The sequence below is a fragment of the Anabrus simplex genome, chromosome 1, assembly GCF_040414725.1.
Source record: "Anabrus simplex isolate iqAnaSimp1 chromosome 1, ASM4041472v1, whole genome shotgun sequence".
NCBI classification, from domain to species: Eukaryota; Metazoa; Arthropoda; class Insecta; order Orthoptera; family Tettigoniidae; genus Anabrus; species Anabrus simplex.
In genome coordinates, this window is record NC_090265.1 from 732,302,480 (window position 1) to 732,329,915 (window position 27,436).

General features: G+C 38.6%; 1 protein-coding gene across 2 annotated transcripts in view; it reads left to right on the forward strand.

Moving 5' to 3' along the window:
- LOC136857445 (ubiquitin domain-containing protein UBFD1) overlaps positions 1-22,043 on the forward strand; it is a 78,499-nt gene extending 56,456 nt beyond the window's left edge. For both annotated transcript variants that reach the window (XM_067136114.2, XM_067136115.2), the window contains 2 exons: positions 2,869-3,057; positions 21,610-22,043. In XM_067136114.2, coding sequence (XP_066992215.1) covers positions 2,869-3,057; positions 21,610-21,720 — 300 coding nt within the window. In that variant the 3' untranslated portion in view covers positions 21,721-22,043. The remainder of the gene's footprint in view (positions 1-2,868; positions 3,058-21,609) is intronic.
- The last annotated feature ends 5,393 nt before the right edge of the window (positions 22,044-27,436 follow it).

Sequence of the window (27,436 nt, forward strand, 5' to 3'; positions counted from 1 at the left end):
ATCACTCACTGCTTTCTGATACGTGAACACGGTATGGCACGAATTTCTTCCTCAACTACTGTTTTCAGCATGTTGATGTTTCGTGGTTTTTGAGCGTAAACTTCCTCTTTCAAATACACCCCACAACCAGTAATTACAAGCTGTGAGATCGGGATAGCAAGCTGGCCATTTTGTTGGCCCTCTCCTTTCCATCCCCCTGTTTGGTCATTCATAATTCAAACTTTCCCTCGCCGCATTAGCGTAGTGAGGGGTGCACCATCCTGCTGGAATACGCAGTGTTGGTGCTGAACACTTCGCATCACTGGCACCAGAGCTTCATTGAGGATTTCATAATACCATTCACCGTCTCTCCCAAAATTCGCATGCCTGGCAATCCTTCCCATCCAGTCATTGCCCAGACTTCACTGATCTCCATTTCATATGCTTTTCTTCAATAATTTTAGGATTTTCTCTCGCATAATAACAGTTGTGTTGGTTAACATTCCCATTAACCTGGAACATTGTTTCGTCCGAAAAATGCCATTTTTCTACCAAGATTCATCAATTTCACATTCCCTTAACACAGATTCACACAGCTGCAACTACGTGTCAGGGTCATTTTCACTCAGTTCACGAATACGAATCGGCTTGAAAGTTCTGTATTTCTCCCGTCTCGAAACACGAGACACTGAGACTGACTGATGTTAAGTTTGCATGTATCTGGACGTGTTGATTTCCGGCGCTATTCCCGAATGCTTCCATGATTGTTTTTGTTTCAAGGTCTACCAGGAGGTTTTCCTTTCTGAATGTTTCCCGTTGTCGGCAGACGTTGGCTCCACTTTCTTACAGTCGACGGTAGCAGTGTTATGTTAAAATTATGTCTCACAGCCTCACAACCATCCTGAAAAGCAATCGCCCATGCAGCTATGATGACTTGCTGCTGCATATTCAGCGCCATTTTGGTTAACATTGCAACCGATTTTGTTGTTGCGTGTCGATAGTAAGGAGCCTTGGCTCTCCGACGGTGCCATTCTTCCATCTGTAAGAGTTATGATCAAACATCAGCAATCGATCATACAGCCATATTTCTGACTTGCCCTGCGGTTTTCATTGAAGTGAAGCTGGAAAACCAACCCTCATCATCATTTTAATTTCCCCTTGTCCGTCTCCCGCCGAGTTGGGGTGTTGATGGCACTTCTCCACCATTGCCTCTCCTCTCAACACTCCTCTTTGGTAATTGTATTCCAGTCCAGTCTTCTTTTTCTTATACTGTTCTTGACAGAGTTCACCCATCGTGCTCTGGGCCTCCCTCTTGCCCTCTTTCCTTCTATCTTAGCCTCCAGCATTTGTTTTGGTATCCTTGCTTGCTCTATCCTCATAACATGTCCAAACCACCTCAATTTATTCTTCTGCATCCTATAGTTCAGTTTTTCTGCCCCTATCTCTTTTCTGACCTCAACATTTCTTACTCTGTCTCTCTTTGTCTTTCCTACCAGACTCCTCAGGAACTTCATCTCACCGGCCTGAATTTTACTCTCATTTCTTGCTGTCGAAGTCCAAGTCTCTGATGCATACATTTATATAGGGGTATAGTACATCTTGTACATTATCTCTTTATATTTCATATAAACTTCTCCGTTCCACACCAGGTTTCTTACATGCTGATAGAACATATTTCCCACTTGTACCCTTTTGCTGATCTCCTTATCGAACCTTGCATCTTGTATTATTTCACTTCCCAAATATTTGAAGTATTCAACAACCTCAAGGTTTTGTCCTGTGATACTAACAATTCCTTGTCCTTCTCTTCCTTCTCCTGTCATCACCACTGTTTTGATCTTCTCCACACTAATTTTCATACCATATTTCTCAGTTATTGTCATTTAAAGCCTCTAGTTGCATTTGCACTTATGTACTGTTGCCTCCCTCTGTCTCTGTCATCTGCAAACAGCAATAGTTTCATATCTGCTCCATATCCTGCCTTTGTTTCCTTAAAACGTTCATGCATAACCATTATAAACATAAGAGGAGACAATCTACTTCCCTGTCTTAGTCCAGTTTGGTTTCTAAACCAATCTGTTCTCCCCACTGGAGTCTGGACACAACTGAAACAATTCTTTTACAGTTCTTTCACTAGTTCCCTTGATTGCTTTCCACATCCTTTTCTTTCCAGGGTTTCCCACACATTGTCTCTATTAATACTATTGTAAGCCTTCTCTAGATCAAGGAATAACATCACCAGATCTTCCATAACTATTCCCATTGTTTTTCCATCACTAATCTCATGGTAAATACAGAGTACATTGTTGACCTGCTCTGTCCATATCGGTACTGCTCTTCTTCTTAATTTCTTTCCACCCTTCCTCTCATCCTCCTTTCTTTTATTATCTCCAATATTTTGGCTACTTGTGACAATAGTGTAATTCCTTGATAATTGTCACATACCTTCCAGTCACCTTTCTTCAATACTGGTGTTATTACACCCTTACACCAATTATCAGGTACCTGCTTTTTCCTCCATATACAACTTAGCTGCCCATATAACCAATGTAGACCAATAGGTCCTGCTACCTCTGTCATTTCCACTCATATTTCATCCATCCCTGCTTTTTTTCCTGTTTTCATATGTTTAACAGCCATTTCCACCTCTGCCATTGCAGTATCACTCTCCATTTATGGATCATCCTCTTTTACTAAACCTGTATTCATGAAATGGATAACAAGGCCAAGTTTGCTCTCTCTCTTCTTAGTAGCTTAACTTACTTCACATGATTTGCTTGCTGCATGTTGCTGGCTCTACCCTAGCAGTAGAGTCCTCAGTTTAGTCCTCCTGGCATTAACTTCCCTAAGTCTACAATCCCTTGTCTCTATTTTCTGCCATTCTTCCAGGATTCTCTGCCCCCGTTTCCTCTCTCAGGTATGCTGAACAAATCAGGTGGGAAGGTCCGGCTCACATTCAAAATGGAGCAGGACCAAGTGTGGATTGGTACCAAAGAACGCACAGACAAAATCCCCATGAACTCCATCAAGAGCGTGGTGAGTGAGCCCATCGAGGGACACGAGGAGTACCACATCATGGTGAGTATAATCATGTTTACCTCTTTGTGTCACATTCTTGAAAACTGGAAAGAAATCACTCTTCTTTCACATTCTTTTTAAAACTGTTAGGTGTCTACCAAAACTAATTTTGAGTAATAAATTTATAAATTGGGAGCCTCCGTGGCTCAGATGGCAGCGCGTCGGCCTCTCACCGCTGGATACCGTGGTTCAAATCCCGGTCACTCCATGTGAGATTTGTGCTGGAGAAAGCGGAGGCGGGACGGGTTTGTCTCCGGGTACTCCGGTTTTCCCTGTCATCTTTCATTCCAGCAACACTCTCCATTCTCATTTCATTGCATCTATCATTCATTAATAAATCACTTTGGGAGTGGCGACCCGATCGTACTAACAGCCTATATCTGCTTCATTCATTACATCCCTGACCCGGTCAATGATTGGAAAACAGGTTGTAGGTTTTCATTTTCAAATGTATAAACTACATGAAAAAGAAAAGCACATGGTAACAGTCAAATAAAAACCAAACACCCGCTACAATGTCACCATAAAATGGTTTTATTCAAAAGTAATTACCGAAAGCGTTAATACATTTCTCCCACCGGGAGATGAGACGATCAATTCTAGTATTGTAGAAAGAGGTAGGTCGCTGACACATCCTCAACCGCACCGACTTTTGTCTTTCCTTATCCGTATGGAACCATCGTCCACAAATGTCTTTCATCAGGTCACCAAAAATGTGAAAATCACGGGGTGAAAGATCCAGGCTGTATGGACATGACGCCACTCTGTCAATCTTTTGTCCCTCCGTCAATTGATGCGGAACCCACTGCGCGCAAATTTTGCAACTGATCTTTGATAATGACATGCCCGGAACCATGGCTAATGCCGACCTCCGTGATTCGTCGCTTCTCCTGGATAAGGCCATCAGTCTGCCCCATCACATCTTTTGATGGGCCTGTTCTGGGTGCGCATCATCTTGCAGTGATGTGCGCCCTTCTCGGAATCTCCTATGCCACTCATGCACACTCGACATGCAGTGTTCGCCATACACAGCAGGTGAGCGACGATGAGTTTTGCGCACTTCAGTACCCTCAGCCACCACAAAACGAACCACACCTTTCTGCTCTTCAATCTATCACTACTGATCTGCATTTAGGGCAGTTGCCCAGGTGGCAGATTCCCTATCTGTTGTTTTGATAACCTTTTCTTAAATGATTGCAAAGAAATTGGAAATTTACTGAACTTTTCCATTAGTAAGTTATTCCAGTCCCTAACTCCCCTTCCTATAAACAAATATTTGCCCCAATTTGTCCTCCTGAATTCCAGCTTTATCTTTAAATTCATATCCTTCCTAATTTTAAAGACACCACTCAAACTTATTTGTCTACTAATGTTATTCCAAGCCATATCTCCACTGACAGCTCGGAGCTTATCACTTACCTTGAATCAATAACAGTAAATTTCCTCCTTTTTGATACTTATATTTGCTTTAAGCAAATTAATTAATCATTTACAGTACATGTTTCATTCCATTTGGAACATCTTCAGCTATATTACAATGCTTAGGTGAATAACAAAGTGTATTTATATTCTTAAAAATATCTTAATAAGTACCTTGTTATTCTTAAAATCTACTTGAATTGAAAATTTTAAAATAATTAAAATCGATGTGGATGGTTGATTGGGGCAGTGGAATGGGAAGGGAAATGGCTTTACTTATTTTAACCTATTTTAAAACTACAGTAAAACCTCATTAATCAGAAGTCGTTGGGACTTAAAAATTGGACTTTGAATTACGTGATTTTGAATTAACCGCCAATTCATAATTCAGAAGTACCAACTCTTGCTGCGTTATAAAATATTCTAAGGCCCGTTACTGCATGCAGCTAACCTTGATTCACAGTTTAAACCTCTCAAATGCCATGGGAAAAAAAACGATTTCCAAAATGCATCCAAGAAGGTGCATTTAGAGTATTCAAATAATGCACTTCGATAACTCGCTGACAAACATAACCTCTCGAAAAGAAAGAAAGAAAAGCACGATTCAAAGGTGAGGAGAAATCTATGCTGGCTCACATGTGCAAGTGCTTTATTCATTGGATTGCTGTACTTGCACAGAAAGTACCCAACGCCCTTAAAACATCGTGGCTAATCGAACTTTCGTATGACGAGGGGAGAAAGTCTCTCGCTTTCTTCTGCATGACAACACAATACAGTCACTCTATTCTTGTACGATTTCCCGCCATGGCACTTCTCTCATACTTCAGAAATGTAAACACTTGCCACGTCACAAAGTATTCTAAGACCCATTAATGCATGCAGTTACCTTGATTCACAGTTTAAACCTTTCAAATGCCATGGAAAAAACTATTTCCGAAATGTATCACAAGGTGCATTTACAATGTCCAAATAATGCACTTGGATAAATCACTGACAAACATAACCTTACGCAACGAAAGAAAAAATTACACGATTCAAAATTGTGCTGGTTCCCCTGTGCAAATGCATTATTTTTTGGATTATTCTCCTTTTTGCACGTCCCTGTCAGTTGCATTTTTAGATGCCTTGTACATGCACGGAAAGTGCCTGACGCCCTTAAAATATTGTGGCTTATTGAACTTCCCTATGGCGAGGGGAGGAATCCTCTTGCTTCCGTGTGCTTTGCAACACAGTACAATGACTCTCATCCTTATACGATTTTCCGGCTGGCACATCTCCTTTAATACCATAAGACCATTTGGGCTCGGCATTAAAAGAAAGCAATGCAGTTTCATCGGCAATGAGAATATTGTTCGGTGCCTACGAATTGATTAAATGAGCCACGCTTTTTTGTCAGCTGTCGCCATCGCCAGTGTTTGCGGATTCTGTTTCTCCGCACAGGCACACACTGCCTACTACGTGATATTACTGTGTTCCTTAAAACATTAAATACAAAATAATTCAGATTTCACTCGAACTTGGCAATAATGAAGCACATTGCAGACACACCGAAGTGTGTGAAAGTGCAGAAAGCTACCCCTGCATGTTCCGGAAGACACGTTCTATCATGACACAGATAAATTTTGAATTTAAATTACTCTGTAACATACTATTGTTTTAAAATGTAAAGACAGTTTCAAATTAAAAGTCTGAATTTCGGTAATGGGGCCGACATTGTACTTAGAATTACGAATTATCTGTATTTCGAATTAAACAATTTAAATGACATGCAAAACAGTATCTCATGTTTCTGGGAACAAGAGCTTCTTTGAATTGGTGGGATTTTGAATTAACCAATTTTGAATTTCGCTATAATGTGTGATTTTCTAGTTGTCCACTATTAAAAAGTGTTTGAAAAATCATTTCCTTTGTCAATGTTCTATTTTTTACAAGGATGTTCTCTTCTTTTGCCCTTCCCAAGGCAAATGTTGTATGTTTTTTATTAGTGTCATTTGGCCAACTGACTGGATTGCATCCATTTTTGTCCCTCTGCACAAGAAGGGTTCCACAACCAAATGTGACAATTACAGAACCTTAGCCCTCATTTCACATGCAAGTAAGATCCTACCATATATACTAGGTGAATCAAATAGAAACTGGAATTAATTTTTACAATTTTATTGAACCCACCAACAAATACACAACAAGCACCTCATTTTTCTACATAGTCTCCAGAATTTGACACACTTCCTTGTCACCGAATTGGCAACTTTTTATGCCATCCTCAAAAAAAGAACAACTTGTGTGGAGACAATTGCACACGTAGTCCTATACTGCTGCATCATCATGAAATCACTTTCCTCTCAGTTCTTCTTTCAGTCGTCCAAACAAGTGGTAGTCACAAGGTGACAAGTCTATACCGTAAGGAGTATGTTCCACTGGTGTCCAACGCATTTCCTCCAGTTTTTCCCATGTTACAACAGCAGTGTGTGGCCTTGCATTACAGTGAATAAAGGTATTTTGGATCCACCTTTTCAATACAATAATAATTTATTGATGCGAATTATATCACTTATTAGCCAGTGATACAATTACACAAAATACAAATTTCCAAAAACAATATAAAATGCATGACACACATACAATAGTAACTTAAAATAAAAAAATATCGAATGAGAATATGGTGTATCAGACCATGAATTAAAATTCTAAATCTAAGGTGAGAAACTCAGTTGTTAAGTCCATTCACGCATGAGAGATGATACAGCTTGAAGCATATGTCATAAAATGTTTATCTTTGTCTTGTTACAAGAACATTGCAAAACATATGTCATTCATGTGAAGAGTAACTCTTGTTTGTATTATCTGTAGCATTCAACATTCTTAACTCTGGTAGTTCCAGAGAAAATAGTATGATCATGTGAAAATCTTAATTTGAAACCATGCTTGATTCCCAGTTCAATATGGGACCATGGAAACCTAATGAAAAAACGTTGAAAGCCAAATTTGGCACGTTGGAATTACAAACCCAGAAAGAAGAGTAGAAAAAGGTTCGAACTCACCTTGAACAGCGTGTTGAAGCAGTTAGAGAATGGAGTGGAGCTGAGCTTCTGAAAGAATGCAGGAGCAGAAGCCAGGTGATGGCGAGGGGAGGAGGAAGGGGAGGCGATAGAGGAGCGACAACAGGGGAATGGTGCTAAGGTGGAGCTGAGGGCTGAGGTAGTGGGGATAACTGACGGGGATGTGTGTTGCATATAGCGTGAGAAATCAAACTCCTATTTGGAGATCTGATATTTTTAAAATAGTTGATTAGAATGTCAAAAAGAATGTTAGGGTCTCCGAAATTTCATTTAGATTAGAGTTGGGGTTAAAATATTGATCAAGATGGATAAAGCAGTTTTCAATTACAGTAGAACCCCATTTATCCGAAATAAAGGGGGTGGAGCCACTTCGGTTGACACATTTTTTTCGGATGACACGGTAAATATTTTCGGAAGTTGAATGTTGAAATAAAAGCAAAGCAAAGGTGCATACTTTATATTAACATTCAAATATTACCGAGCTCGATAGCTGCAGTCGCTTAAGTGCGGCCAGTATCCAGTATTCGGGAGGTTCGAACCCCACTGTCGGCAGCCCTGAAAATGGTTTTCCGTGGTTTCCCATTTTCACACCAGGCAAATGCTGGGGCTGTACCTTAATTAAGGCCACAGCCGCTTCCTTCCCACTCCTAGCCCCTTCCTGTCCCATCGTCGCCGTAAGACCTATCTGTCGGTGCGACGTAAAACAACTAGCAAAAAAAAATTCTAATCTTTACACATAGTATGACTTATTGTATAAAATCGGTGATTTTCTTGGTGCAGCGCTGTCTTACAGCTATGTCACGCCACGTTTAATCAACCGTACATCAGCTGGTGTAGATTCATTGCTTTGTTCAACAAAGCGCAGACTTTGAAAAAATGTTGGAATTATTTACTGAGGGGGAATTATGCAGAATTTCAGAATTCCTTTTGTTGGTTCTGAAGGAAATTTTTACATTATGCTTCCAGAAGAGATTAGTAATTTTGTAGACGTCATTATTGAAAGTAAAAGTAGAAAAAATAGCAACTTTGGATTTTTCTTTAGTAAGAGTAGCCTTAGGACGGTGTCTGAATTTATTAATTATCTGTTCTACAAAGGCTTTATTATAATCATCAGGGAACGGATTTATATGTAAATACATATCTCTTTAGAAAGCTAAAATTAATTATATTTTGCATTATGTTTACGAATCATGACGTGTGGAGTTGAAAAATGGAGCATTCATTTTCCATATTTTGGAGTTTAGCACGTATGTTCCATATTCTTTGTCATTAAAATCAATATAGCCCATATTTCGGCTAAAAAGTATTAAATTATATTAAATTAGCACTCCTCTCAATAATGGAGAAATAAATTAAAAATCTATATTCGAAAAATTAATATTGTAACTGGTGTGCAAGTCATTATCACGCCTGTCCATGTCTAGGCTGATAAAATAAGCTGATAAGCGGTGCGAAGAGAGAGAGAGGTTGAGCCCTGAAGTAGTCAGCCGTTCAGTACCATGACTATCTGAATCACACTTACAGCACTGATAAGCTGCATTACATAACATCGACTGTGTTTGTGCCATAATTTTGTAACTAGGGAAATTCATTCATCGACGATGTGTTAGTGGTTTCCAGATTAGTTCGTAATTCGGGCATTCCCTTTGATTGCTTCATAACTCTATCTAGTTCACTACCAGTCATTCACAGTTTGAATTAGCAGTGAGACGGGTCATAGTGTTCTTGTACGTTCAGTGTGTGCATTTGTATATTGATATTCATTGAAGACATTAACGTTGTTACAATATGCCTAGAGTAGCTCAGTCATCCAGGTTAAAATTGAAAAGTTACGTATCAGAATTTAAAGAAGATGGTTTATCAACTGACAGTAAGATATTATTTTGTAATTTGTATCATTGTACAGTGACATCTACTCAAAGATTCCTTGTGCAACAGCACGTTTCAACCAGTAAACACCAGGCTAACAAACAACGAGATTCCAAGCAGAGACAGTTGTTTCTGACACAACCAGCAACTTTCAGTGTAACGTCCGAGTTCAACACCGATCTCTGCCATGCTCTCATCTCTGCTGACATACCTCTCTTCAAATTGAATAATCAGTGCTTCAGGGAATTCCTCGAGAAATATACTAAACGATCCATCCCAGATGAGTCACCGTTTAGAAAAACGTACTGTTCAGCCATATACGATGAAACTGTTCAGAAGATAAGGCAAGAGATTAAAGCCGGTCCAATTTGGGTTTCCATTGATGAGACAACAGACAAAAAAGGCAGGCTAATTGGCAACGTAATCATTGGTTTGTTAAGCGAAGATTATTGTAAACGGATTCTCTTACACTGTGATGTTCTAGAAAAGTGCGATAATAAAACCATAGCAGAACTGTTCAATGAGGCTATGGGTATCCTCTTGCCACAGGGCATTAAGTATAATAAAGTGTTACTTTTTATTAGCGATGCCGCACCTTATATGATAAAAGCCGGAGAAGCATTATGTGTTGTATTTCCTAAGATGACTCATTTAACATGTGTAGCACATGCCTTTCATCGTGTGGCAGAAGTGGTAAGAGGCAGTTACCCCAAAGAAGATTTATTGATTTCCTCAGTGAAAAAAGCTTTTCTCAAAGCCCACAGAAGAGTTCATCTTTTGAAAGAAATGTACCCAGAGATTCCATTTCCGCCTAAGCCGATTCTATCTAGGTGGGGTACGTGGCTGCAAGCAGTTGAGTATTCTGTTTAATATATAGAGTTTATTAAGAATGTTCTGCATGCCATGGACTCTGAAGATGTAGCCTCAATTGAAGCCGCGAAAACAGTTGTCTGCGATACAAGTGTGAGAAATGACTTATGTTACATTCAACATAATTTTTCATGCATCACAAAAACACTGAAAAGGCTCCAAAACTTGCATCTCTCACTTTCTGAAAGTTGTGAAATTGTGAATAAAACTGTGGAACAAGTAAATTGTGATACAGGTAAAGTTGCAGATGTAGCAAACATGAAGATGGCCACTGAACTTTCAAAGAACCCTGGATATGTAGAAATGACAAAGGTTGCTGCTGTGCTGTGTGGAGATTTAAGTGTAAAATTAACATTGGATTTAACCCCAGCAGTTATTGTGAAGTTGAATTATGCCCCCATTACCTTTTCCGATGTTGAACGCAGTTTCAGTTAATATAAATCTGTCCTTAGAGATAATAGGAGAAGATTCGCTTTCCAGCACTTAAAAGAACATTTTGTAATCCATTGTTTTGATAACGGAGAATAAAAGATTGTGTGTTCTTCAAGTATATTAAAATGAGAAGTGCAACATTATATTGCATGTAGATCTACTTTGTTTATCTTCTTTTAACTTTGATATTAAATAGAAATTAATGTTATATGTGTAATTTTAAGTCCATATATAATTCCATATTTCAATAAAAATAACTAAATATATATGTACATATTTCAATAATTATTAGTACATATAAATCCGTTCCCTGATAATCATTAAATTTAGCAATTGCACGTATAGTATTGAGTTTGTTATTCAAGTCTTTCTTTGATGTAGGTATTGTAAAGGCGTGATGGACTAAACTGTTATATGTTGCACGTTTATGTGTTTGGGGATGTACTGAGTCCTGACAGATGGTGGTTTCTGCTTGTGTAGATTCCCTGAAAATTCTGTAAGATAGGGCGGAAGGATGTCTGTGAGTAGTCAAATCTAAAAAATGTATTACTTTGTCGGTTTCAGACTCGAGAGTAAATTTAATATGGGGATCGATACTATTAAGGACCTGAAGGGGGATTTTGCATTATTTCTAACTTTCAGTGACCTTGCATTGTCGTGTAGCAAAAGAACATCTCAGATCAGTTGTCAGCGATGTTTGTTACTATATGCAGCTTTCATCTTGACCAAGAGGTGGCAGTAATAGACTGCATTCTTTGTCCTTCGTTCATACAGGAAATCCAAAAGAAAAATTCCTGCATAGTCCAAAAAAGTACTTGCAAGCACCTTTCCAGCAGAAAGGTGTGTTTTGGCCTTAACTGGGCCTGCTACACCTCGTTCCTGCCACTCCATGCTTGTTTGTTTTGACGCCGGGGTCTAATGATGGATCGAAGTTTAATCAGAAGTCACTGTATGGCGCGAAAGATCATATCCTCCTTACTTGTAGTGATTGAGATGCCTCCGAGAAAAATCCTGGCGGAATTTTTTTTTTTTCCTGGGTGGGAAGGCAAGGAACCCGAAAGGCATAAAATTTGCGAAGAACTAGTTCATCATTGATGATGATTTGAACACTTCTGAAGCCTATTCCTGCGAGTGAAGCAATTTCAGAAATGTTGATGCAGTGATCTTCTTAATAAAGTCACATGGAGCATGAATGTTGTCTGCAGTGATGCTTGTCCACGGTCTTCTTTCATGGGGCTCGTTCCTCACTTCTTCCCGTCCTGCCAAAACTTGTCTGTGCCATTTATACGCTTGGGTCTTTGAAAGGGTTGCATTCCCAAACTGTGCACAGAGCTTTCTCAAAATTTCAGAAGCTTTCTTTCATGAGAAACTTGATGATGATGCACTACTTGCTCATGGCATACTGAAGTGAGCGGTCACTCTGTGGTGTGTGATGCATCAAGACCCCTACTTCAGACATCTCCACCAACATCTTCTCAAAGCCCCACCCATTTCCATTGGCTACCAGAGCCGCTAATTTTAAATTCCAGTTTATATTTGATGCGCCTGATACTTCAAGAGAGGATTCAAGCTTTCCTTGCTTCAGAGAACAAGCATAAGAGAACATACTGTATATTAAACATCCGTCAGTTGATTGGTGGAAAAAGCAGAGAATTTCAACTTCCTCTCATCTTCTGCATTTTAGACTACCGTAAGGTCTTTCTTTGACTGTGTTCAATGGAAGAAAATTTGGCAAGTTTTGTTGGACACGAGTGTTCCTGTACGTTTGGTTTGGCTGATACGGAACTTGTATGAAGCCAACTCAGCTATGCTTAAAATAACTGGCAAACTCTCTGGAAATTTCCACGTCCAGGAAGATGTCTTGCAGAACTCTATGTTTCCCGTCCTTTCCAACATCTATTGCGAGAACATAATGAGAGATGCACTTGAGGAATGTGATGGAGAATTTCCTGTTGGTGGTAAGAAAATATCCAACCTCTGTTCTTCAGACAACACTGCACTCATTGCTAGAGATGAGAAGGAAGTGGCAGAGCTCATTTCTTATATAAAAAATGTCAATGCTCAAGTAGGACAAAAAAAATTAATGTGAACAAGACCAAATTAATCATTGTTGATAGAGCCAAGAAATTAGCCAGCACAGACATCTGCATGGAATTGGGGAACGTCTCAAATTCTATAACTTGGTTCTGTCATTTCTAGTCCAGGTAGCAGAGAAGAACAGCTATGGCCAGAGATGTAACAACGTATTTGTCCCATTTATGGAAGGATTGCTCTATCTCATTACCACTGAAAATGAGGTTAGTATCCAGTCTGGTATTTTCAGTTTTCCTCTGTGGAGCAGAGACTTTGAGCTACAGACCTGAAGAATCAACTAAGGTTAGGTTGAAGAAAGAATCCCATCTTCCAATACTTGTTTTTTACTGCTAGTCTATGTAATTATAAAACATATTCCAGCTTAAAATCTAGTTACATTATTTTAAAAAGTACATGTTTCGTTCTTAATGTGGAATATCTTCAACTAAAAAAAGGGATACAGAAATTGGCATAAATGAAATAAAAACATTGATGATGACGATGACTTACTTTGACTTATTTCCTATTGCTCCATCTGAGCATAGGGCCTTAGCAAAATTTCTCCGCACAGTACAGTTCCTGGTCATTTTCTTAACTTCACTCCAGGTTTTGTCAACCTCTGCGATTTCCTTTTCGATTGTCCTCTTCTAGGTCTTCTTGGGCCGACCTTGCTTTCTGGTGCCTGAAGTTTCCAGTCCAGTGCCACCCTCTCAGCGGCTCCATCCAGCTTCCTTACATTTATTATGTGACACAGATGTCTATTAATGAACACCTGCAGTTGGTTATTGATCTGTTTTGTAACTTTCCATGTTTCACAGCCATATAGAAGAATCGACTTTACATTGCTGTTGAAGAGGTGAAGCTTAGTCTTCCTGGTGATGTTTCCATTCTTCCACACAGGGTAGAGCCGGACAAACGCACCATTTGCCTTCCGGATACGGCTTCGAACATCTTCCTCTGCTACCCCTTCAATTGTAACTATACTTCCAAGGCAGAGGAAGGACTCAACTCGCTCAATTTCCTTTCTATTTACTGTCAAGCTGGTCATGAGATCTGAATTAATCCTCATCTGTTTAGTCTTGTTTGTGTTGATCATGAGACCTGCACGTTCTGCTTCCTTCTGCAACCTACTCAGTTTGTCTTCTGTGTCCCGGTACCGCTGTGCCATAAGGCAAATGTCTGCGAGGTCAAGATCTTCAAGCCTGTGTCTCGTCCCCCATGAACACCCCTCTTCCATCCTCCCATTACTCTCTTCATCACACTATCCACGACCAGCAGGAACAGAGTGGGAGAAAGAACACACCCTTGTCTCACTCCAGACTTGACGCGTTTATCTTTCCTATTAGTTTCCCTTCATGAAGAACCTGACACTTATACTCCTCATACATCTCTTTCATGATCTTGATGATCTTTGATGGAATTCTGTATTCCTCGAAGGTCTTCCACATGATTCTTTGATTTACGGAATCGAAGGCCTTCTTGAAGTCCACGAATGCGAGGTAGAGGGTATTCCGCCATTCCACCCTGCTCTATGATGATTCGGACTGTATTGATGAGATCTACACAGCTGTGATGTTGCCGAAACCCCGCCTGTTCCTTTCAAAGCCTTCTTTGTACTGAATCCTTTATGCGATTCAGGATGACTCGCGACAGCACTTTGCTTGGAATGGAGAGCAAGGTGATGCCCCTCCAGTTGTTGCAGTTTGTTGTATCTCCTTTTTTCAGTAATGATGATGATGATGATTGTGGTGGTGAGATAAAATGTTCCTTCATGTTGAGCTAAAATACTCAACAAGTAAATGTTCAAGTTTGAGATAAAATCCATATGTAAGGAATCTTCTTTCTTCTAAATGCTGGAGAAGTATGTGCTTTAAAAATCTTGAGGGTAGGCTTAAAATTTTTTATGTGTAAAATGTAAAGTATGATGACAATGGGGGAAACTCCTTAAGAATAATCAAAGTTGAAGTTAAGTTTTTGTTATAAAGTTTTAAGATCTTGAAGGGAGTCTGTAATGAAAGGAAAGAAATTGTTTTAGAAAAAAGAAATGGAGAAAAACATTGTGAATATACGGTGAGGAAATGTCGAAGGAACAATCAAAATGCTTACCTTCTGCCGGTCCCGCTATGTTTACTTCTTCCCTTAACGCTTTCTGCTGACTGAGTGTGTATGTGTATGGCTGTGAGAGGAGCATGGGGGCAAAAGAGAGGAAATGGTGGAGAAAGTAGGGGAAAATGTCATGGGGAGTGAAGCCGACGGGAGGGAGATGTACCGGATGTATTTCCGGATCCTTTATGATGGTCTTCCTACATAAATCAAGATTGGAAGCCTCTTCTAACAGTATATATATGTTATTGCTTATTTCATTTACATTCTGACTAGGGTTTTGTTTTTCATCAATGTCAATATAAATGTTTTCTAAAATATTCATCAATTTACCCTTATTTAAAGTTCGCAAAATGGTTAAGTCACTTTCTATTGTAGTAGAACTATATATATATTCAATAATGTGTAAGCTCATGGCCAAATATCTCTTGTATTTTTCGGCACTTTCATGATCCATGTATCTCACTAGGAAAGAATATTGGTTCTTTTGAAACGAGGTGCTGGCGAAGAATGTTACGCATTCCTTGGACAGTATTTCACACCATTGATTCCATTATAAACCAGGTGAACCTCATCAATTTGTAATCAAAGAGTTTTACAATTCCTTGGACACTCTGTGTGATGTGGGAATGACAGAAGAGAAAAACTGATCATCCTTGGAAATGTTCCCAGCAAGAGAGAGATCGTGGATGAGTTCCCACTCGATGGTCCAGTGGGGCTGAACATTTTTGAGGCAGCACGTCTCGCCGAGGACCGCAAGAGCAGTAGCCTGCTCGGAGATCACGATCCTCAGAATTGAGGGAGCGATGAGAGAGAGTATATGCAACCTCAGTATTTCTCAAATTTCAAAATATTAACTTAACCGGCATCCATACCTCTTGTCAGAATTTTTTTCGTTTGTATAATTTTTTTTAAAAAATTAAAAATTGCTGCTCTATTTTGATACTTAATACTCATTTTTGTGTAGGAGAAAGTGTGACCTTTGTGAATATTCCAGAAGTTATTACTAAACATTGGACTTACGTGCTGTGTAAGCATGCTACTATGCTGCAAAATATGGTGAAATATGCACTTAAGTGCAGTAGAATCTCATTAACCCGGACTGAGTCTCTAGGTTCTCCAAATGAATGAAAGTCCGGATTAAACCAAATAACTTACTAAATGAGCCATGGTACACATGTTTAAATACTCTGTTCAGTAAAAAGAATGTGTACCATACAGTATTTTAAATTTAAGAAATAAAAATGGTATTTAGTACACAAGATGTAATGCAATACAGAATAACTAGTGCAGTACAGAAGTAGAATATGGCAATCAAGGCACACCTTCACTAACCACACTTGACACAAGTACTGGTTTCAAGAAACTGTTGAACCTTTGTTCTCTTCCTTTTTTTTTTTTTTTTTTACATTAATTTCTTTAATAATGAACTCGTACAGATGCCTTAAATGTTCGTAATATGCACATCTGTTTATCTTCAATGTATTTATTGACAATGAGCTTTAATTTTACTAACTTTTGTCTTAGGTTAATATCACCTGCTTCATCCTGGTCATGTCTATCCCCTGTAGAGCTTTCAGCACCGATCACACTTTCAACGATCTCCTCCTCTGTGTAGTTTACAACATTGCATTCGTAACTCATCTTTATACTGTAATTGCATTTAGGTGTTGTTGTTAAATGGCTGTCCAGATTAAGTGAAGTTCAGACTAATGGGGTCCGGATTAATGAGGGTCTCCTGTATTCACTTATTTTCTTGTTGTTAAACACTTGCATGTAATGCAAACATAAGATTCCTTTAATAGACTCTCGCGATTCACCCACACCATTATATAAGATCATGATCATGAATAAACAATTGAATGAAAATTTGCATTCTACTTACAGCTGCAGCTGTTCTACCAGTACAAACAATCCGTGCATAGTTTGTGAGACGTATCAATCCTATTTAATTACAAGCTATAAAGTCACAATGATAAATCATAAATATTAAGGCTGTAAGAAAACACAAATGTGAAGAAACACACTTCAGTACACATTCCTCTTTCATTTTACACTTCACACTCTACTTGTCATGTCCATAATTTGCTTTAACACGTTGAGTGCCAGACCGATTTTCATAGGCTTGCCGTCTAGTGCCGTGAGCTAATAACATCGAGTTACTCCCTGGTGCCAAAACGTTCACAGGCTCAACCAAGCAAATGATCGCTGAAACGAGGAAGTATTTATGATATATTAGGTCAACTTATTATGTATATTAGGTAAAATATTGCGACCCCATATGGGGTCGTATTGGTCATTACGAATTGTACACGTACACGCGCCCCCATATGGGGTCGTACTTATACAATAGTTACTGTCCCGACGCTCGGTCATACTTACATTTTCCTTTGCGGGGACGCGTTATATGCTGTTGATTATGAGAGATGGGTTATCTTGTTCATACTGGAGCCGTTAAAAAGTAGGATCTCCGATTTAAGGTCAGGAAATGTTTGTAAATGACGATCTTCCGATTTTAGGTTAGGAAGTTTTTGTATAGAATATAGTTATATAAAGTAGTGAAAATCATGTGAATTTGGTAAATCAGGATGTAACAGAACAATATTATAAGAAGAATTAGTAGTTACGGAATATTGAATAAGTATACAATTTTTTTGTATAACTTTCAATTTGAGTAAGAGAAGCTAGCAGCGCTGGTTGTGCACATGGGAAACCAGTGACTATATCGTAGAAGACGGTCATAATTGTTGTAACAGCTGGCTTGGAAACCTGGAGTACAGTGGGGAAGTGTGTGCTGAAGACTGTAATTCATGAATGTGGTTGAACGTGCGAGGTCGATATTTGCTGTATACTGGGTTCAAAACCACTGTAACTATATACTTCGTCTACATATTCATTGTCCGACTTGTTCGATATATCGTCCAGACATTCTGCACTAAGTCTTTTACTGCTCGATTTACTCGTAACGACTTAAAAAAGAAAAGGAAACTCACAGCACTGCACACTTACATAAACAACCCGTGCGTGAGATAGACAATAACTTTGTCACCCTACAAAGCACTCTTGACGTACCCATATGGGGTCGCGCCAAAACCAGAATTGAGAAATGGAAGGTGGACTATGCACGTACTTTAAATAGACGACCAGCAGATGGCAGGAAGAGACTTTATACATCTTCGAAACACATACTTACTGCGCACCCAAATGGGTTCGCACAGTTCTCGATTTAGAACGAACGTACGACCCCATATGGGGACGTGAAGTTCAAAAACTTGGCTACTCTCACGTACCCATATGGGGTCGTATGGCACTCAACGTGTTAAAGTTCACTACAGCAATCTTCTCCAAGTTTTCTTGTATAAATCTGTGGCGTTTGTCTGTTAAAATTTAAGTTCAGAGAATGATCTCTCTATACCCACGGATATCACAGGAGAGTACTTAATTCGGGAGCACACGCTGTGTTCTTGTCTTGATTTTTTGCTTACTACAGCTGTAATGTTCATTCAGAACAAAGTCTCTCATATAAACTAAGACCGAACACACGGTGTTTGTATTCTGTGCGCGGCCGCCCTGCTTTGATGGTGTATACAATCTTAGGGCCTATATGAAATCTTTCGTTATAAAAGAAGCTGACAGTGTTGTCCTTCCTGGGTCATAAATGCATAGTATCTGGTAACCACATTTTGGCTGACACGAGTGAATTCTGCTACTGTAATGTTTCTATGAATTCTGCCACTGTAATGTTTCTAATTTGTAATGTTTTCTTTCAGTTCCTCCAATGTGTAAGGATTTGTTCGATTATTTTTTTTCTTATTAAAGTTAAAAACTTTTTATTTTATAACCACCTATTCAATACAAAGATAATGCACTCAGTTATTTATAAAATATTCATGAGGTACATTGGTTAATAGGACATGTTTCGTTCGTCTTTGCGAACATCATCAGCTATAAATAACAAAGCCTAAGGTCAGGGCCCTGAGTTTATTTAAATGGTTAAAAATGTCGTTATATTAAAAGAATGGTTTATTTAAATGGTTAAAAATGTCGTTATATTAAAAGAATGGTTTAATATAACAACATTTTTAACCATTCAAATAAACTCAGGGCCCTGACCTTAGGCTTTGTTATTTATAGCTGATGATGTTCGCAAAGACGAACGAAACATGTCCTATTAGCCAATGTACCTCATGAATATTTTATAAATAATTGAGTGCATTATCTTTGTATTGAATAGGTGGTTATAAAATAAAAAGGTTTTAACTTTAATACATTACCTTCAATACGGTCTAATTATGAGATTTATCACATGTATTTTTTTCTTTCCGTTTACCGCACACGTAAAAATTGCACGTTGTTAGATTTGGAGAACGAGGAGGAAATAGACCAGCACTGATCACTGTCTGCAAACACTTCCGACATTGTAAGAGCGAGGCTAAATCTTGTTGAAACCACCCGTTTCCTGATGGAAGAACAGCATCAAAATGTCATCTTGGTACCTCTCTGCATTTACTGTCGTTTTGAAGAAAATAGGCCCAATTATTCGTCTTGCACTAATAGCACACCAAACAGCAATCTTCCTATCATAATGAGGTACTTCATAAACACCATTAGGATTTTCTGTACACCAATACTGAGGGTTATGACTGTTCACACGTCCATTCAGATAAAACCAGAACATACAAAAATACAGTGTGCAATGATAACTGTATGTTAACAGCTGAGATTTAGACTGGCAACTGATCCTTATGTGGTCGTACATGTGCAGGCTGCTTGCAAAGTCAAGAACTATGCGCATGCTTACGTATCGGAGAGTAAAAATGCCACTTCGACGGTCTTACTTTATAAGGAGACCCTGTATATATGCACTATTAAACTTAATAATTTGTCCAATTTCACCTTCAGATGCACTTCCTTGTCAGTTTCGGAGGTCTGCATATCTGATGTGTATCTCTGCTAATCCCGTGACGAATGTACTGATGTAGAAAATGAGTTCTAAGAGCGACATAAAGCATTTCCAGACCCATGTACATGTAACATACTAGCCGTTGGTGGGACAATCCTATAGAATGTGCAAAGTTATCTAACTCCCCAGCTGCTTTATGCCAATGTTCAGGCAGGCTGTTTTACTTGGGACACAACAGTAATCCCATCTATAGGAGGTGAGTGACAGCAGAAGAGACAAATCACATCAGAACTATCGTCAATGTAAAGTTATTGTTGATAGGTTTTCTGAGCTTTTGATATTGGAGGCCTTCACAGTTTTCTTGTGACTCTGGGATATTAAAGTATCTAATGTAAAGGCAGTCCTTTCTCCTTTCTTGACTCCCTCTTGTCTTATTCTTCAACCGATCGTTCCTTTATGGTTTTTTATATTTATTATAATCATCTTCACATTTTTCCTTGTCGATATGGACTGATGACCACGAGGTTTTACACCTTAAGACAATCATGACAACAATCATCGCTAGTTAACACGATCAAACAATATTTTCAATGCAACAAAAGTCTAAATTCATTATTCTATTTTTGGTAGTCAGTACCACAAAACTTTATAAGGCATAAATAACTGGAACTTGTATTCTCTATAACATTTGTAATGGTATGTAATACGTTTCGATAGGACCAATAAAAATTATTTATATCCTAGACTGTAGCACCTTATTCCCAGACTTTACATACCGATTTTCATTAAATTCTGTTAAACCCCTTTTCTCGTAGTTCAGCGTTGATATGGACTTAGCAACAAAAATCAAAATTCATGAATATTTCTATCATAGCCAGTACGGTAAAAATGTATAAGACATAAATGATCGGAAATTTAATTCTATATACCTTTTGTTATGTAAAATTAATCGACAGGACCATTAATAATATACATATTTGAGGATTAAATTTTAGGCCTTCCCCTAAACTACCATTTCACTGAGCATGAATAAAATTATTTATAGCCTAGAGTTTATATACCGATTTTCATTAAATTCCTTTCAGCCATTTTCTTGTGATGCCCTTAAACAGACAGAAATGACAGAATATTTAACAGTGTATTTCCTTGTTACTGTGGTCATGACCGATATAGAAATACCATTCTTTTTAAATTCTGAGAAATATACAGACAGAACTCTGGAAGCCTCTGTAAACAACAACATTTGGAGATCCACGAAGAAGTAGGATGTCTTTCCACAAATGGTTCCACAAGATGAGCTGATACTGTTGTCATCGACCAAGCGAAAGGTACGGGTATGGTGATTGATCCTACTGTAAGATTCGAGGAAAATGAACAGCAGCCTCGATTACTGTGCGAGGAGAAAAAGGCCATATTTTAACCATGCCTTGAGGATCTCAGAAAGAAGTACGAAATTACAAAATGGCAAGTCATTGGTCACAAAATCCCAGACTCAGCATTGACAAATTTGAAGTACCATGTATGGGATTTTCTTTCTCAAATAAAAGCTGAAAGAGACAATCTGCCTGATGGTGGCAGTAGTAATCTTGAGTTATGACTCAAGCCCTGCTTAATCCAAATATCGTATAAAATAAATATTATTCATATGAACTGATTCGGAGGCCAATCTTTTGATTCCCTAATTGGGGCAGCTATCACGTGCGAGGAATGTGTCCTGAAAGTTTGGCCTACCTTGTATGTGATAGCTATAGTTATGATTTTTGGTTATGTCACACGGTAAAATGTATTTAATGATACAAACTTTGTTGTCTGCTCTGTTTGTAGGGTATCCAGCTGGGTCCTACGGAAGCATCCCGGTACTGGGTGTACTGGGTCCCGGCGCAGTACATAGACGCCATCAAGGACGCCATCCTGGGAAAGTGGCAATACTTCTGAAGTGCTAGTGTTTGTACAGTGTGTGTGAAATGACAGTTTGACTGGAGATCTAATCGTGTGTTATATAAGAGGACATCGATTGTGGAGTGTATTTGTTTTGTGAATCTCGTAAAGCATTCTAATATATTGTGTCACATCCATGTCTTGTTATTCAGGGTACGAAGTGAAGGTCACAGAGATGACGATGCAGGGCACGTTTTTAAAGTGATTGCTATATCCATTAGTGCATCACTGGTTGTTTTCTGATGGCTGTTGAATTAAAGAAGAGGAGACTGACTGTCTAATCCAACTGGTTATTAAAGTGAATTCCGTACTTTCTCGCATATATCTCGTACTTATTTCCTGAAAATTCGAGCTTAAAAATTGGGGTGCAGGCAGTCTGCAGTAAGTTAGGAAATTCAACTTGATAAGAATTAAAATAGGTCTTGGTACTTTTTTAAAAGTTAAAAAGCCTCACAGTTTTGCATAATGGATTGCATTTTATTATGTTCTGTAACATGTTATTGGATATGAACTGAAGTATTAAAGTTTGTAGATTCCATTTGTAGCCGGATGCACATCCCTACCATTTCACTGCACAGAAAACGAAAGAGAAATCTTAGGCTTACTGCCAGTAATCGTCATGTTATATCTAAATGTTTGAATATTAACGTAGTTCTCTCCTAAAACCTTACCTTGCCTTCTGGTATTCATCATCACTGCTGTGAACTTCTGAACTACTCTCCTCTGGATATATATGAAAAGAAACAAGCTTTTCTTCGTAATCTTTCGGCATCCTGTGGTGCTCACGATGGTGAGATGCACACAAGTAAATATGGTATTTAGTAAGCCCTATTCACATTTGCAGTCATCTTACTAGGTCATGTTTATTATCTTGCCAAACAGATGTTAAGTACAGGCCAACCGGACAGCAGTGGGAACTGAAGTCTCAACCTTCCAGTTTGGCATCAGATGCTCTAGTGGTTAAGCCATGGTGGATTAATTTCCTATTAAACCAAGTACAGTAAAATCTCGTTAAGACATTTCTGCAGGGAACAATAAAAAAGAATGTGTTAAGCGAGAGAACGTACTACTGAATGTACGAATAGAAACTATCAAACAGGAATATGGAAACACTGGATATGATTTTTTTTTTTACATAAGGGCATCTTACACTGTGTATTTGTGGGTACAGTTAAAAACCATATCTAACATTTCCAAAGATGAGGGGAAAGTATTAAAAGGTGTGAAAAACACGAGAGAACAAATATGAAAACTTTTTCTGCTGGGGCTTATAAAATAACAAGTGCTCTGAAAAGTGTGAAAAACACCAAACAACAAATATGAAAACATGTGCATCAGCCTTTAATTTTGCAGCAGTAGGTTATTAAACATTATCTTCTGGTCACACTTTTAGACAATGAATTGGAGGTTACATTTGATCATGTGCAACTGTCAAAATGATTTTGGCCACCATTTTGACCAACTTGAGTGGTTGAGTCGAAACTTGAAGTTGCAAGTTCACGACTTGTGACCTCTGCGTGCTTTAAGATGCGGATGCCAGTCTACTTTCTGACAGATTTTAATTTTGTCTTAGTAAGGAATTTCATGATTTTTCTGTATCCGTAGAGTAACTAGGCTATCACAAGACAAATATGCACCACGCTAGTCAACTTCACACGATTATGTTCCTAATCCAGACGTAGGCTACCGTATCACGTGACTGAACTTCAGTGTACCATTCACCACAAAATAAATTTCTAACTTCTGAATGGAATGTGCAATAGAAGCACAAACAGGCTCACTGTGTTATTCAGCAATCTCGCTGCTAACCGGAAAGCAAATCTGAACATTCCTGAGGCTAACAGCTTGCTCCTCGTAGGTACAACCTGTCCTGTAAATTTCAGGAATTTAAGGCTTTTTACTGTAATCATGCAATGGGGACGGCTTTTACCCGAGTTGGAAATCATGTTCCTTTCACAAGAGATGACAAATAACATTTCCAGGGCTAGGAAAAATGTGATCGTACTAAGCAGTAATAACGAAAATTTGTGATGCGATATGTGAAGTATTTTTATATACATTTAGTACTGTGAGAATCGGGACTTTGATTTTACGACATTCTAAGCGGGAAAACTTGTCAATGAGGAACGCACTAACAAGGTTTCACTGTACTGAACATCTCTTTAGCATGTACTACATGCCTAAGCTGAAAGTCTATTTCAATTACCATTAATTATTATTATTGAGATGGAAACGAGGGATAATTTTTAAATTATGAAGGATGAGGATAATATGAGTACAACAATAACAATCATCGTCATCCCCAAGATAATTAAAACACTTATGGTTGACATGAGAAATCTTACATTGTCACTTTAAGTAGGTCTTCACATATAAAATCTCAAATTCTGTCTGTCATTCACAGCGATATTGAGGAAACGAGAAGGTTTCAACAACTGAAATTAATACCAGGTAGAGATTGTTCGGTATATCTGTCGGCATGATGTCGAACTAACTTCAGTTGCCTTCCACAGATATATTTGAGGGACTTACCAGTTATGACTTACTAGAACAATGCAATGATGACCATCATACCTGAACTGTTCAGTGAAAAATACTATCTTTCATTGAGATGAATTAATCTGTTTCTTTTTTTTTCTCTTTCCATTCGAAGCTTATCTGTAACGATAAGCACGTGATAAAACAGCCCACTTGGTGGCCATGGTCGTTAACACACCACCGTGATTAACCAGTTTGAGTCCCATTTGTTGGAAATATTTTTACAATCAGAACGTTAGTCGGCAGGGTAGGGGAGGTGGTGTGGTGTTACAGCATTTCTAATCACCAGAATGCATAAATTTGAAACCTCTCTGCAGTGCTCAGAATGAGTGACGGAATATGACACTGTTGATCACGATTCATTTTGGACAGTTGTGCGTGTACGCAGATCCGTAGATGTCAAGGTACAACTCCGAGCTACAATATGCTTTATAAGGAAATACTACAATACCTGTTTCGATTCCATATGAATGCCGTATAAAACTTGGGAAGTGTAACTTTTATTCATAAGATATCATCGTTGAAGAAAGCAAACCTCGTATCTCACAGTGCTCTTCCTATCCATTATCTTTCTTAAGACTGGTCTCGCCTCCCAGCCACATATGGATCCATCAGAACAATTTTCGTTGCGTTCATTTTCTTATGCATATGTATAAAGGAAAATGAACCGAACTGTAGGGATGTGCGGTAAATTTACTCACTCCTACAGTATTTCCCAAGAGAGGTTAACGTCTTTGGCTTTCTCACCATCTAAAGGCGTACCAATCTTGCCTTTCAAAAGTAATGATTGACTTTAATTCAAATCAAAAGAGAAGACTTCATTTTGTGTACAAATACGATGTGGTCAGATTATGTTAAACAAGGAAAAGTTAAGTTTTTTTGGTCCATGTTCTCCACTTGATTCTTACTTTTACGGATAAAAATAGGCTGAGTAACAAATACCTTCGAATTAGATCTACTTTTTAATTCTGTGTGAATGTTCTATACTTTACAGATGTTTGCTTATTAAAGTTACAGTAGAACCTCGCTTAACCGAAATGCTCTGGCAAAATTGTATTTTAATATTTTGTTTTTAGCCTCTCTTTCTTAGCCGTCGATATTAGTGATTCTGTTGCTATATGTCACGAGAGCTACTAGGCAAATCCTATTTTTATATTACGACTTATACCAGAATGCACGTGTAGCATAAAACAAACAGTTTCTTGCCCTCTAGTTCGTTCCATGATACATTTTTTTCTTGAACAAGCAGGAATTATTATTACTGTATTATTATTATTATTATTATTATTATTACTGTATTCTTAGTCATGAAGATTATGCAGACGACTCCGACCTTGACAATAGCAGTTCTGAGAATCGAGTTACAGCAGATGATGGATTTAATGCATTGGAGGTAAGATTGATGTCGAATTTTTATTAAAATACAGTACCACACGCTTTAATTACAGTACTGTAATAAAATTACTGTACACAGTATTCAATTTAGCAGTAACAGAAAAAAATATGTTTAAATTATTTCAGATTGCTTTGCGCTTTCTTGAACAAAGCAATGAATCTCCACCAGCTGATGTATTGTTGATTAAACGGTGGCGCGACAGCGCTGCACCAAGAAACTTTAGAAGAAAATCGCTGATTTATACAATGAGTGACATTATGTAAACATTTTAATGTCAATATACAGTATGCACCTTTGCTTAACAGGGTTTATGAATTTTTATTTCGACATTTAACTTCAGAAAATGTTTACCGCGAAAAACCGCATCAACCGAAGTGGTTCTGCCCCCTTTATTTAGGATAAACAGGGTTCTACTATATTAATATAGAATATTAAAGGAAAGATAGAGAATATGAGCAATAATTTTGTGGTCGTAAATTGCTCGCAAATGGGAATACACATGGAACTCCCCCCCTCTCTCAATCAAAATGCTCAAATTATGTCTGTGTGTATATATGTGGGATGATTTCTCCCCTTCTCTGACAATGTCACATCTCTGTTCTGTTGGTAGTTTCTTCATGATTGGATACAAGGTCGTAGTATTAGCCACTGGTAGGCTAATTCTGTACGTCATGTTCGATAAGTTATAGCCCTTAGAAGTACACAGGATTTCTAGGAATTTGCCTAGGGAAGTAAGCTCGTAAATTTCCCTTGTCTCGAAGCTCTTCCTGGTATCATGAAATCTTTGCCAAGTCCCTTAGACTTGCTTCCGTAATACCCTATCTTAAGAAATAATGTATTCAGTTTTGTTTCAACGTAAATAATATGAGCTCACCGGACAAAAAATTAGTCACTTGTGGAAAAATCATTAGAAGCATCATTTAATACTGTGCTACTCTGCCTCTGAACTTGATAACCGCCTTGATTCGGTTAGGAAGGGAGTCCACAAGGTTGTGCAGGTACATCGCATCCAGGTTAAGCCACTTGCTGAGGAATAGATTGCGCAGTTCCACCAAATTGCGGGGATGCTGATGTTGGCATTTTACCCACTGTTCCAACATGTCCCACACATTTTCAATGGGTTCAAGTCGGATGATTTTACAAGCCATCTGAAGTGTTCATAAAACCAGTCACATATGCTTCCAGCCTGATGAACTTTGCTGTTGTCATCTTGAAAAATTGGGGTATCAGTAGCATACTCATCATGCATATGTTGACTGAGAGGTAACACGTGATCATCCAGAATGTTTAAATTAAGATGCCGGTTCAGGTTAGTGGTCACTTCAGTGAGCGGGCCCAATCCCCAATATGAAAAACACCTCGAAACATCACAGACCCACCTCTGGGTTGAACCTGACCTTGCGCACATCCAGGATGAAATGCTTTATTTGGCCTTCAGTGCACTCGACGATGTGCTTCATTGAAATACAGGCAAAAACATGATTTGTCACACCACATTACGTTAAGCCAGTTCCACGTGTGATGATTTCTAGCCCATTGAAGACGCGCAGCTTTATGTGCCTGTGTGGACAATGGCCTCTTGCGAAGTGACGGACTCCAAATGTTCATTGCATGCATTTCCCGTTGCAATGTTCTCTCGCTAACAGGTTGGGATGGACCTTAATTCACTGACTGCAGCAATTCCTGCCGGGTTTGGAATCGATTTTGATTCACAAGCCGTGAAACCTGTTTCTGGTCCCTCTCGGTCAGGATCTACCCATGTTGACGTACAGTGTCCGC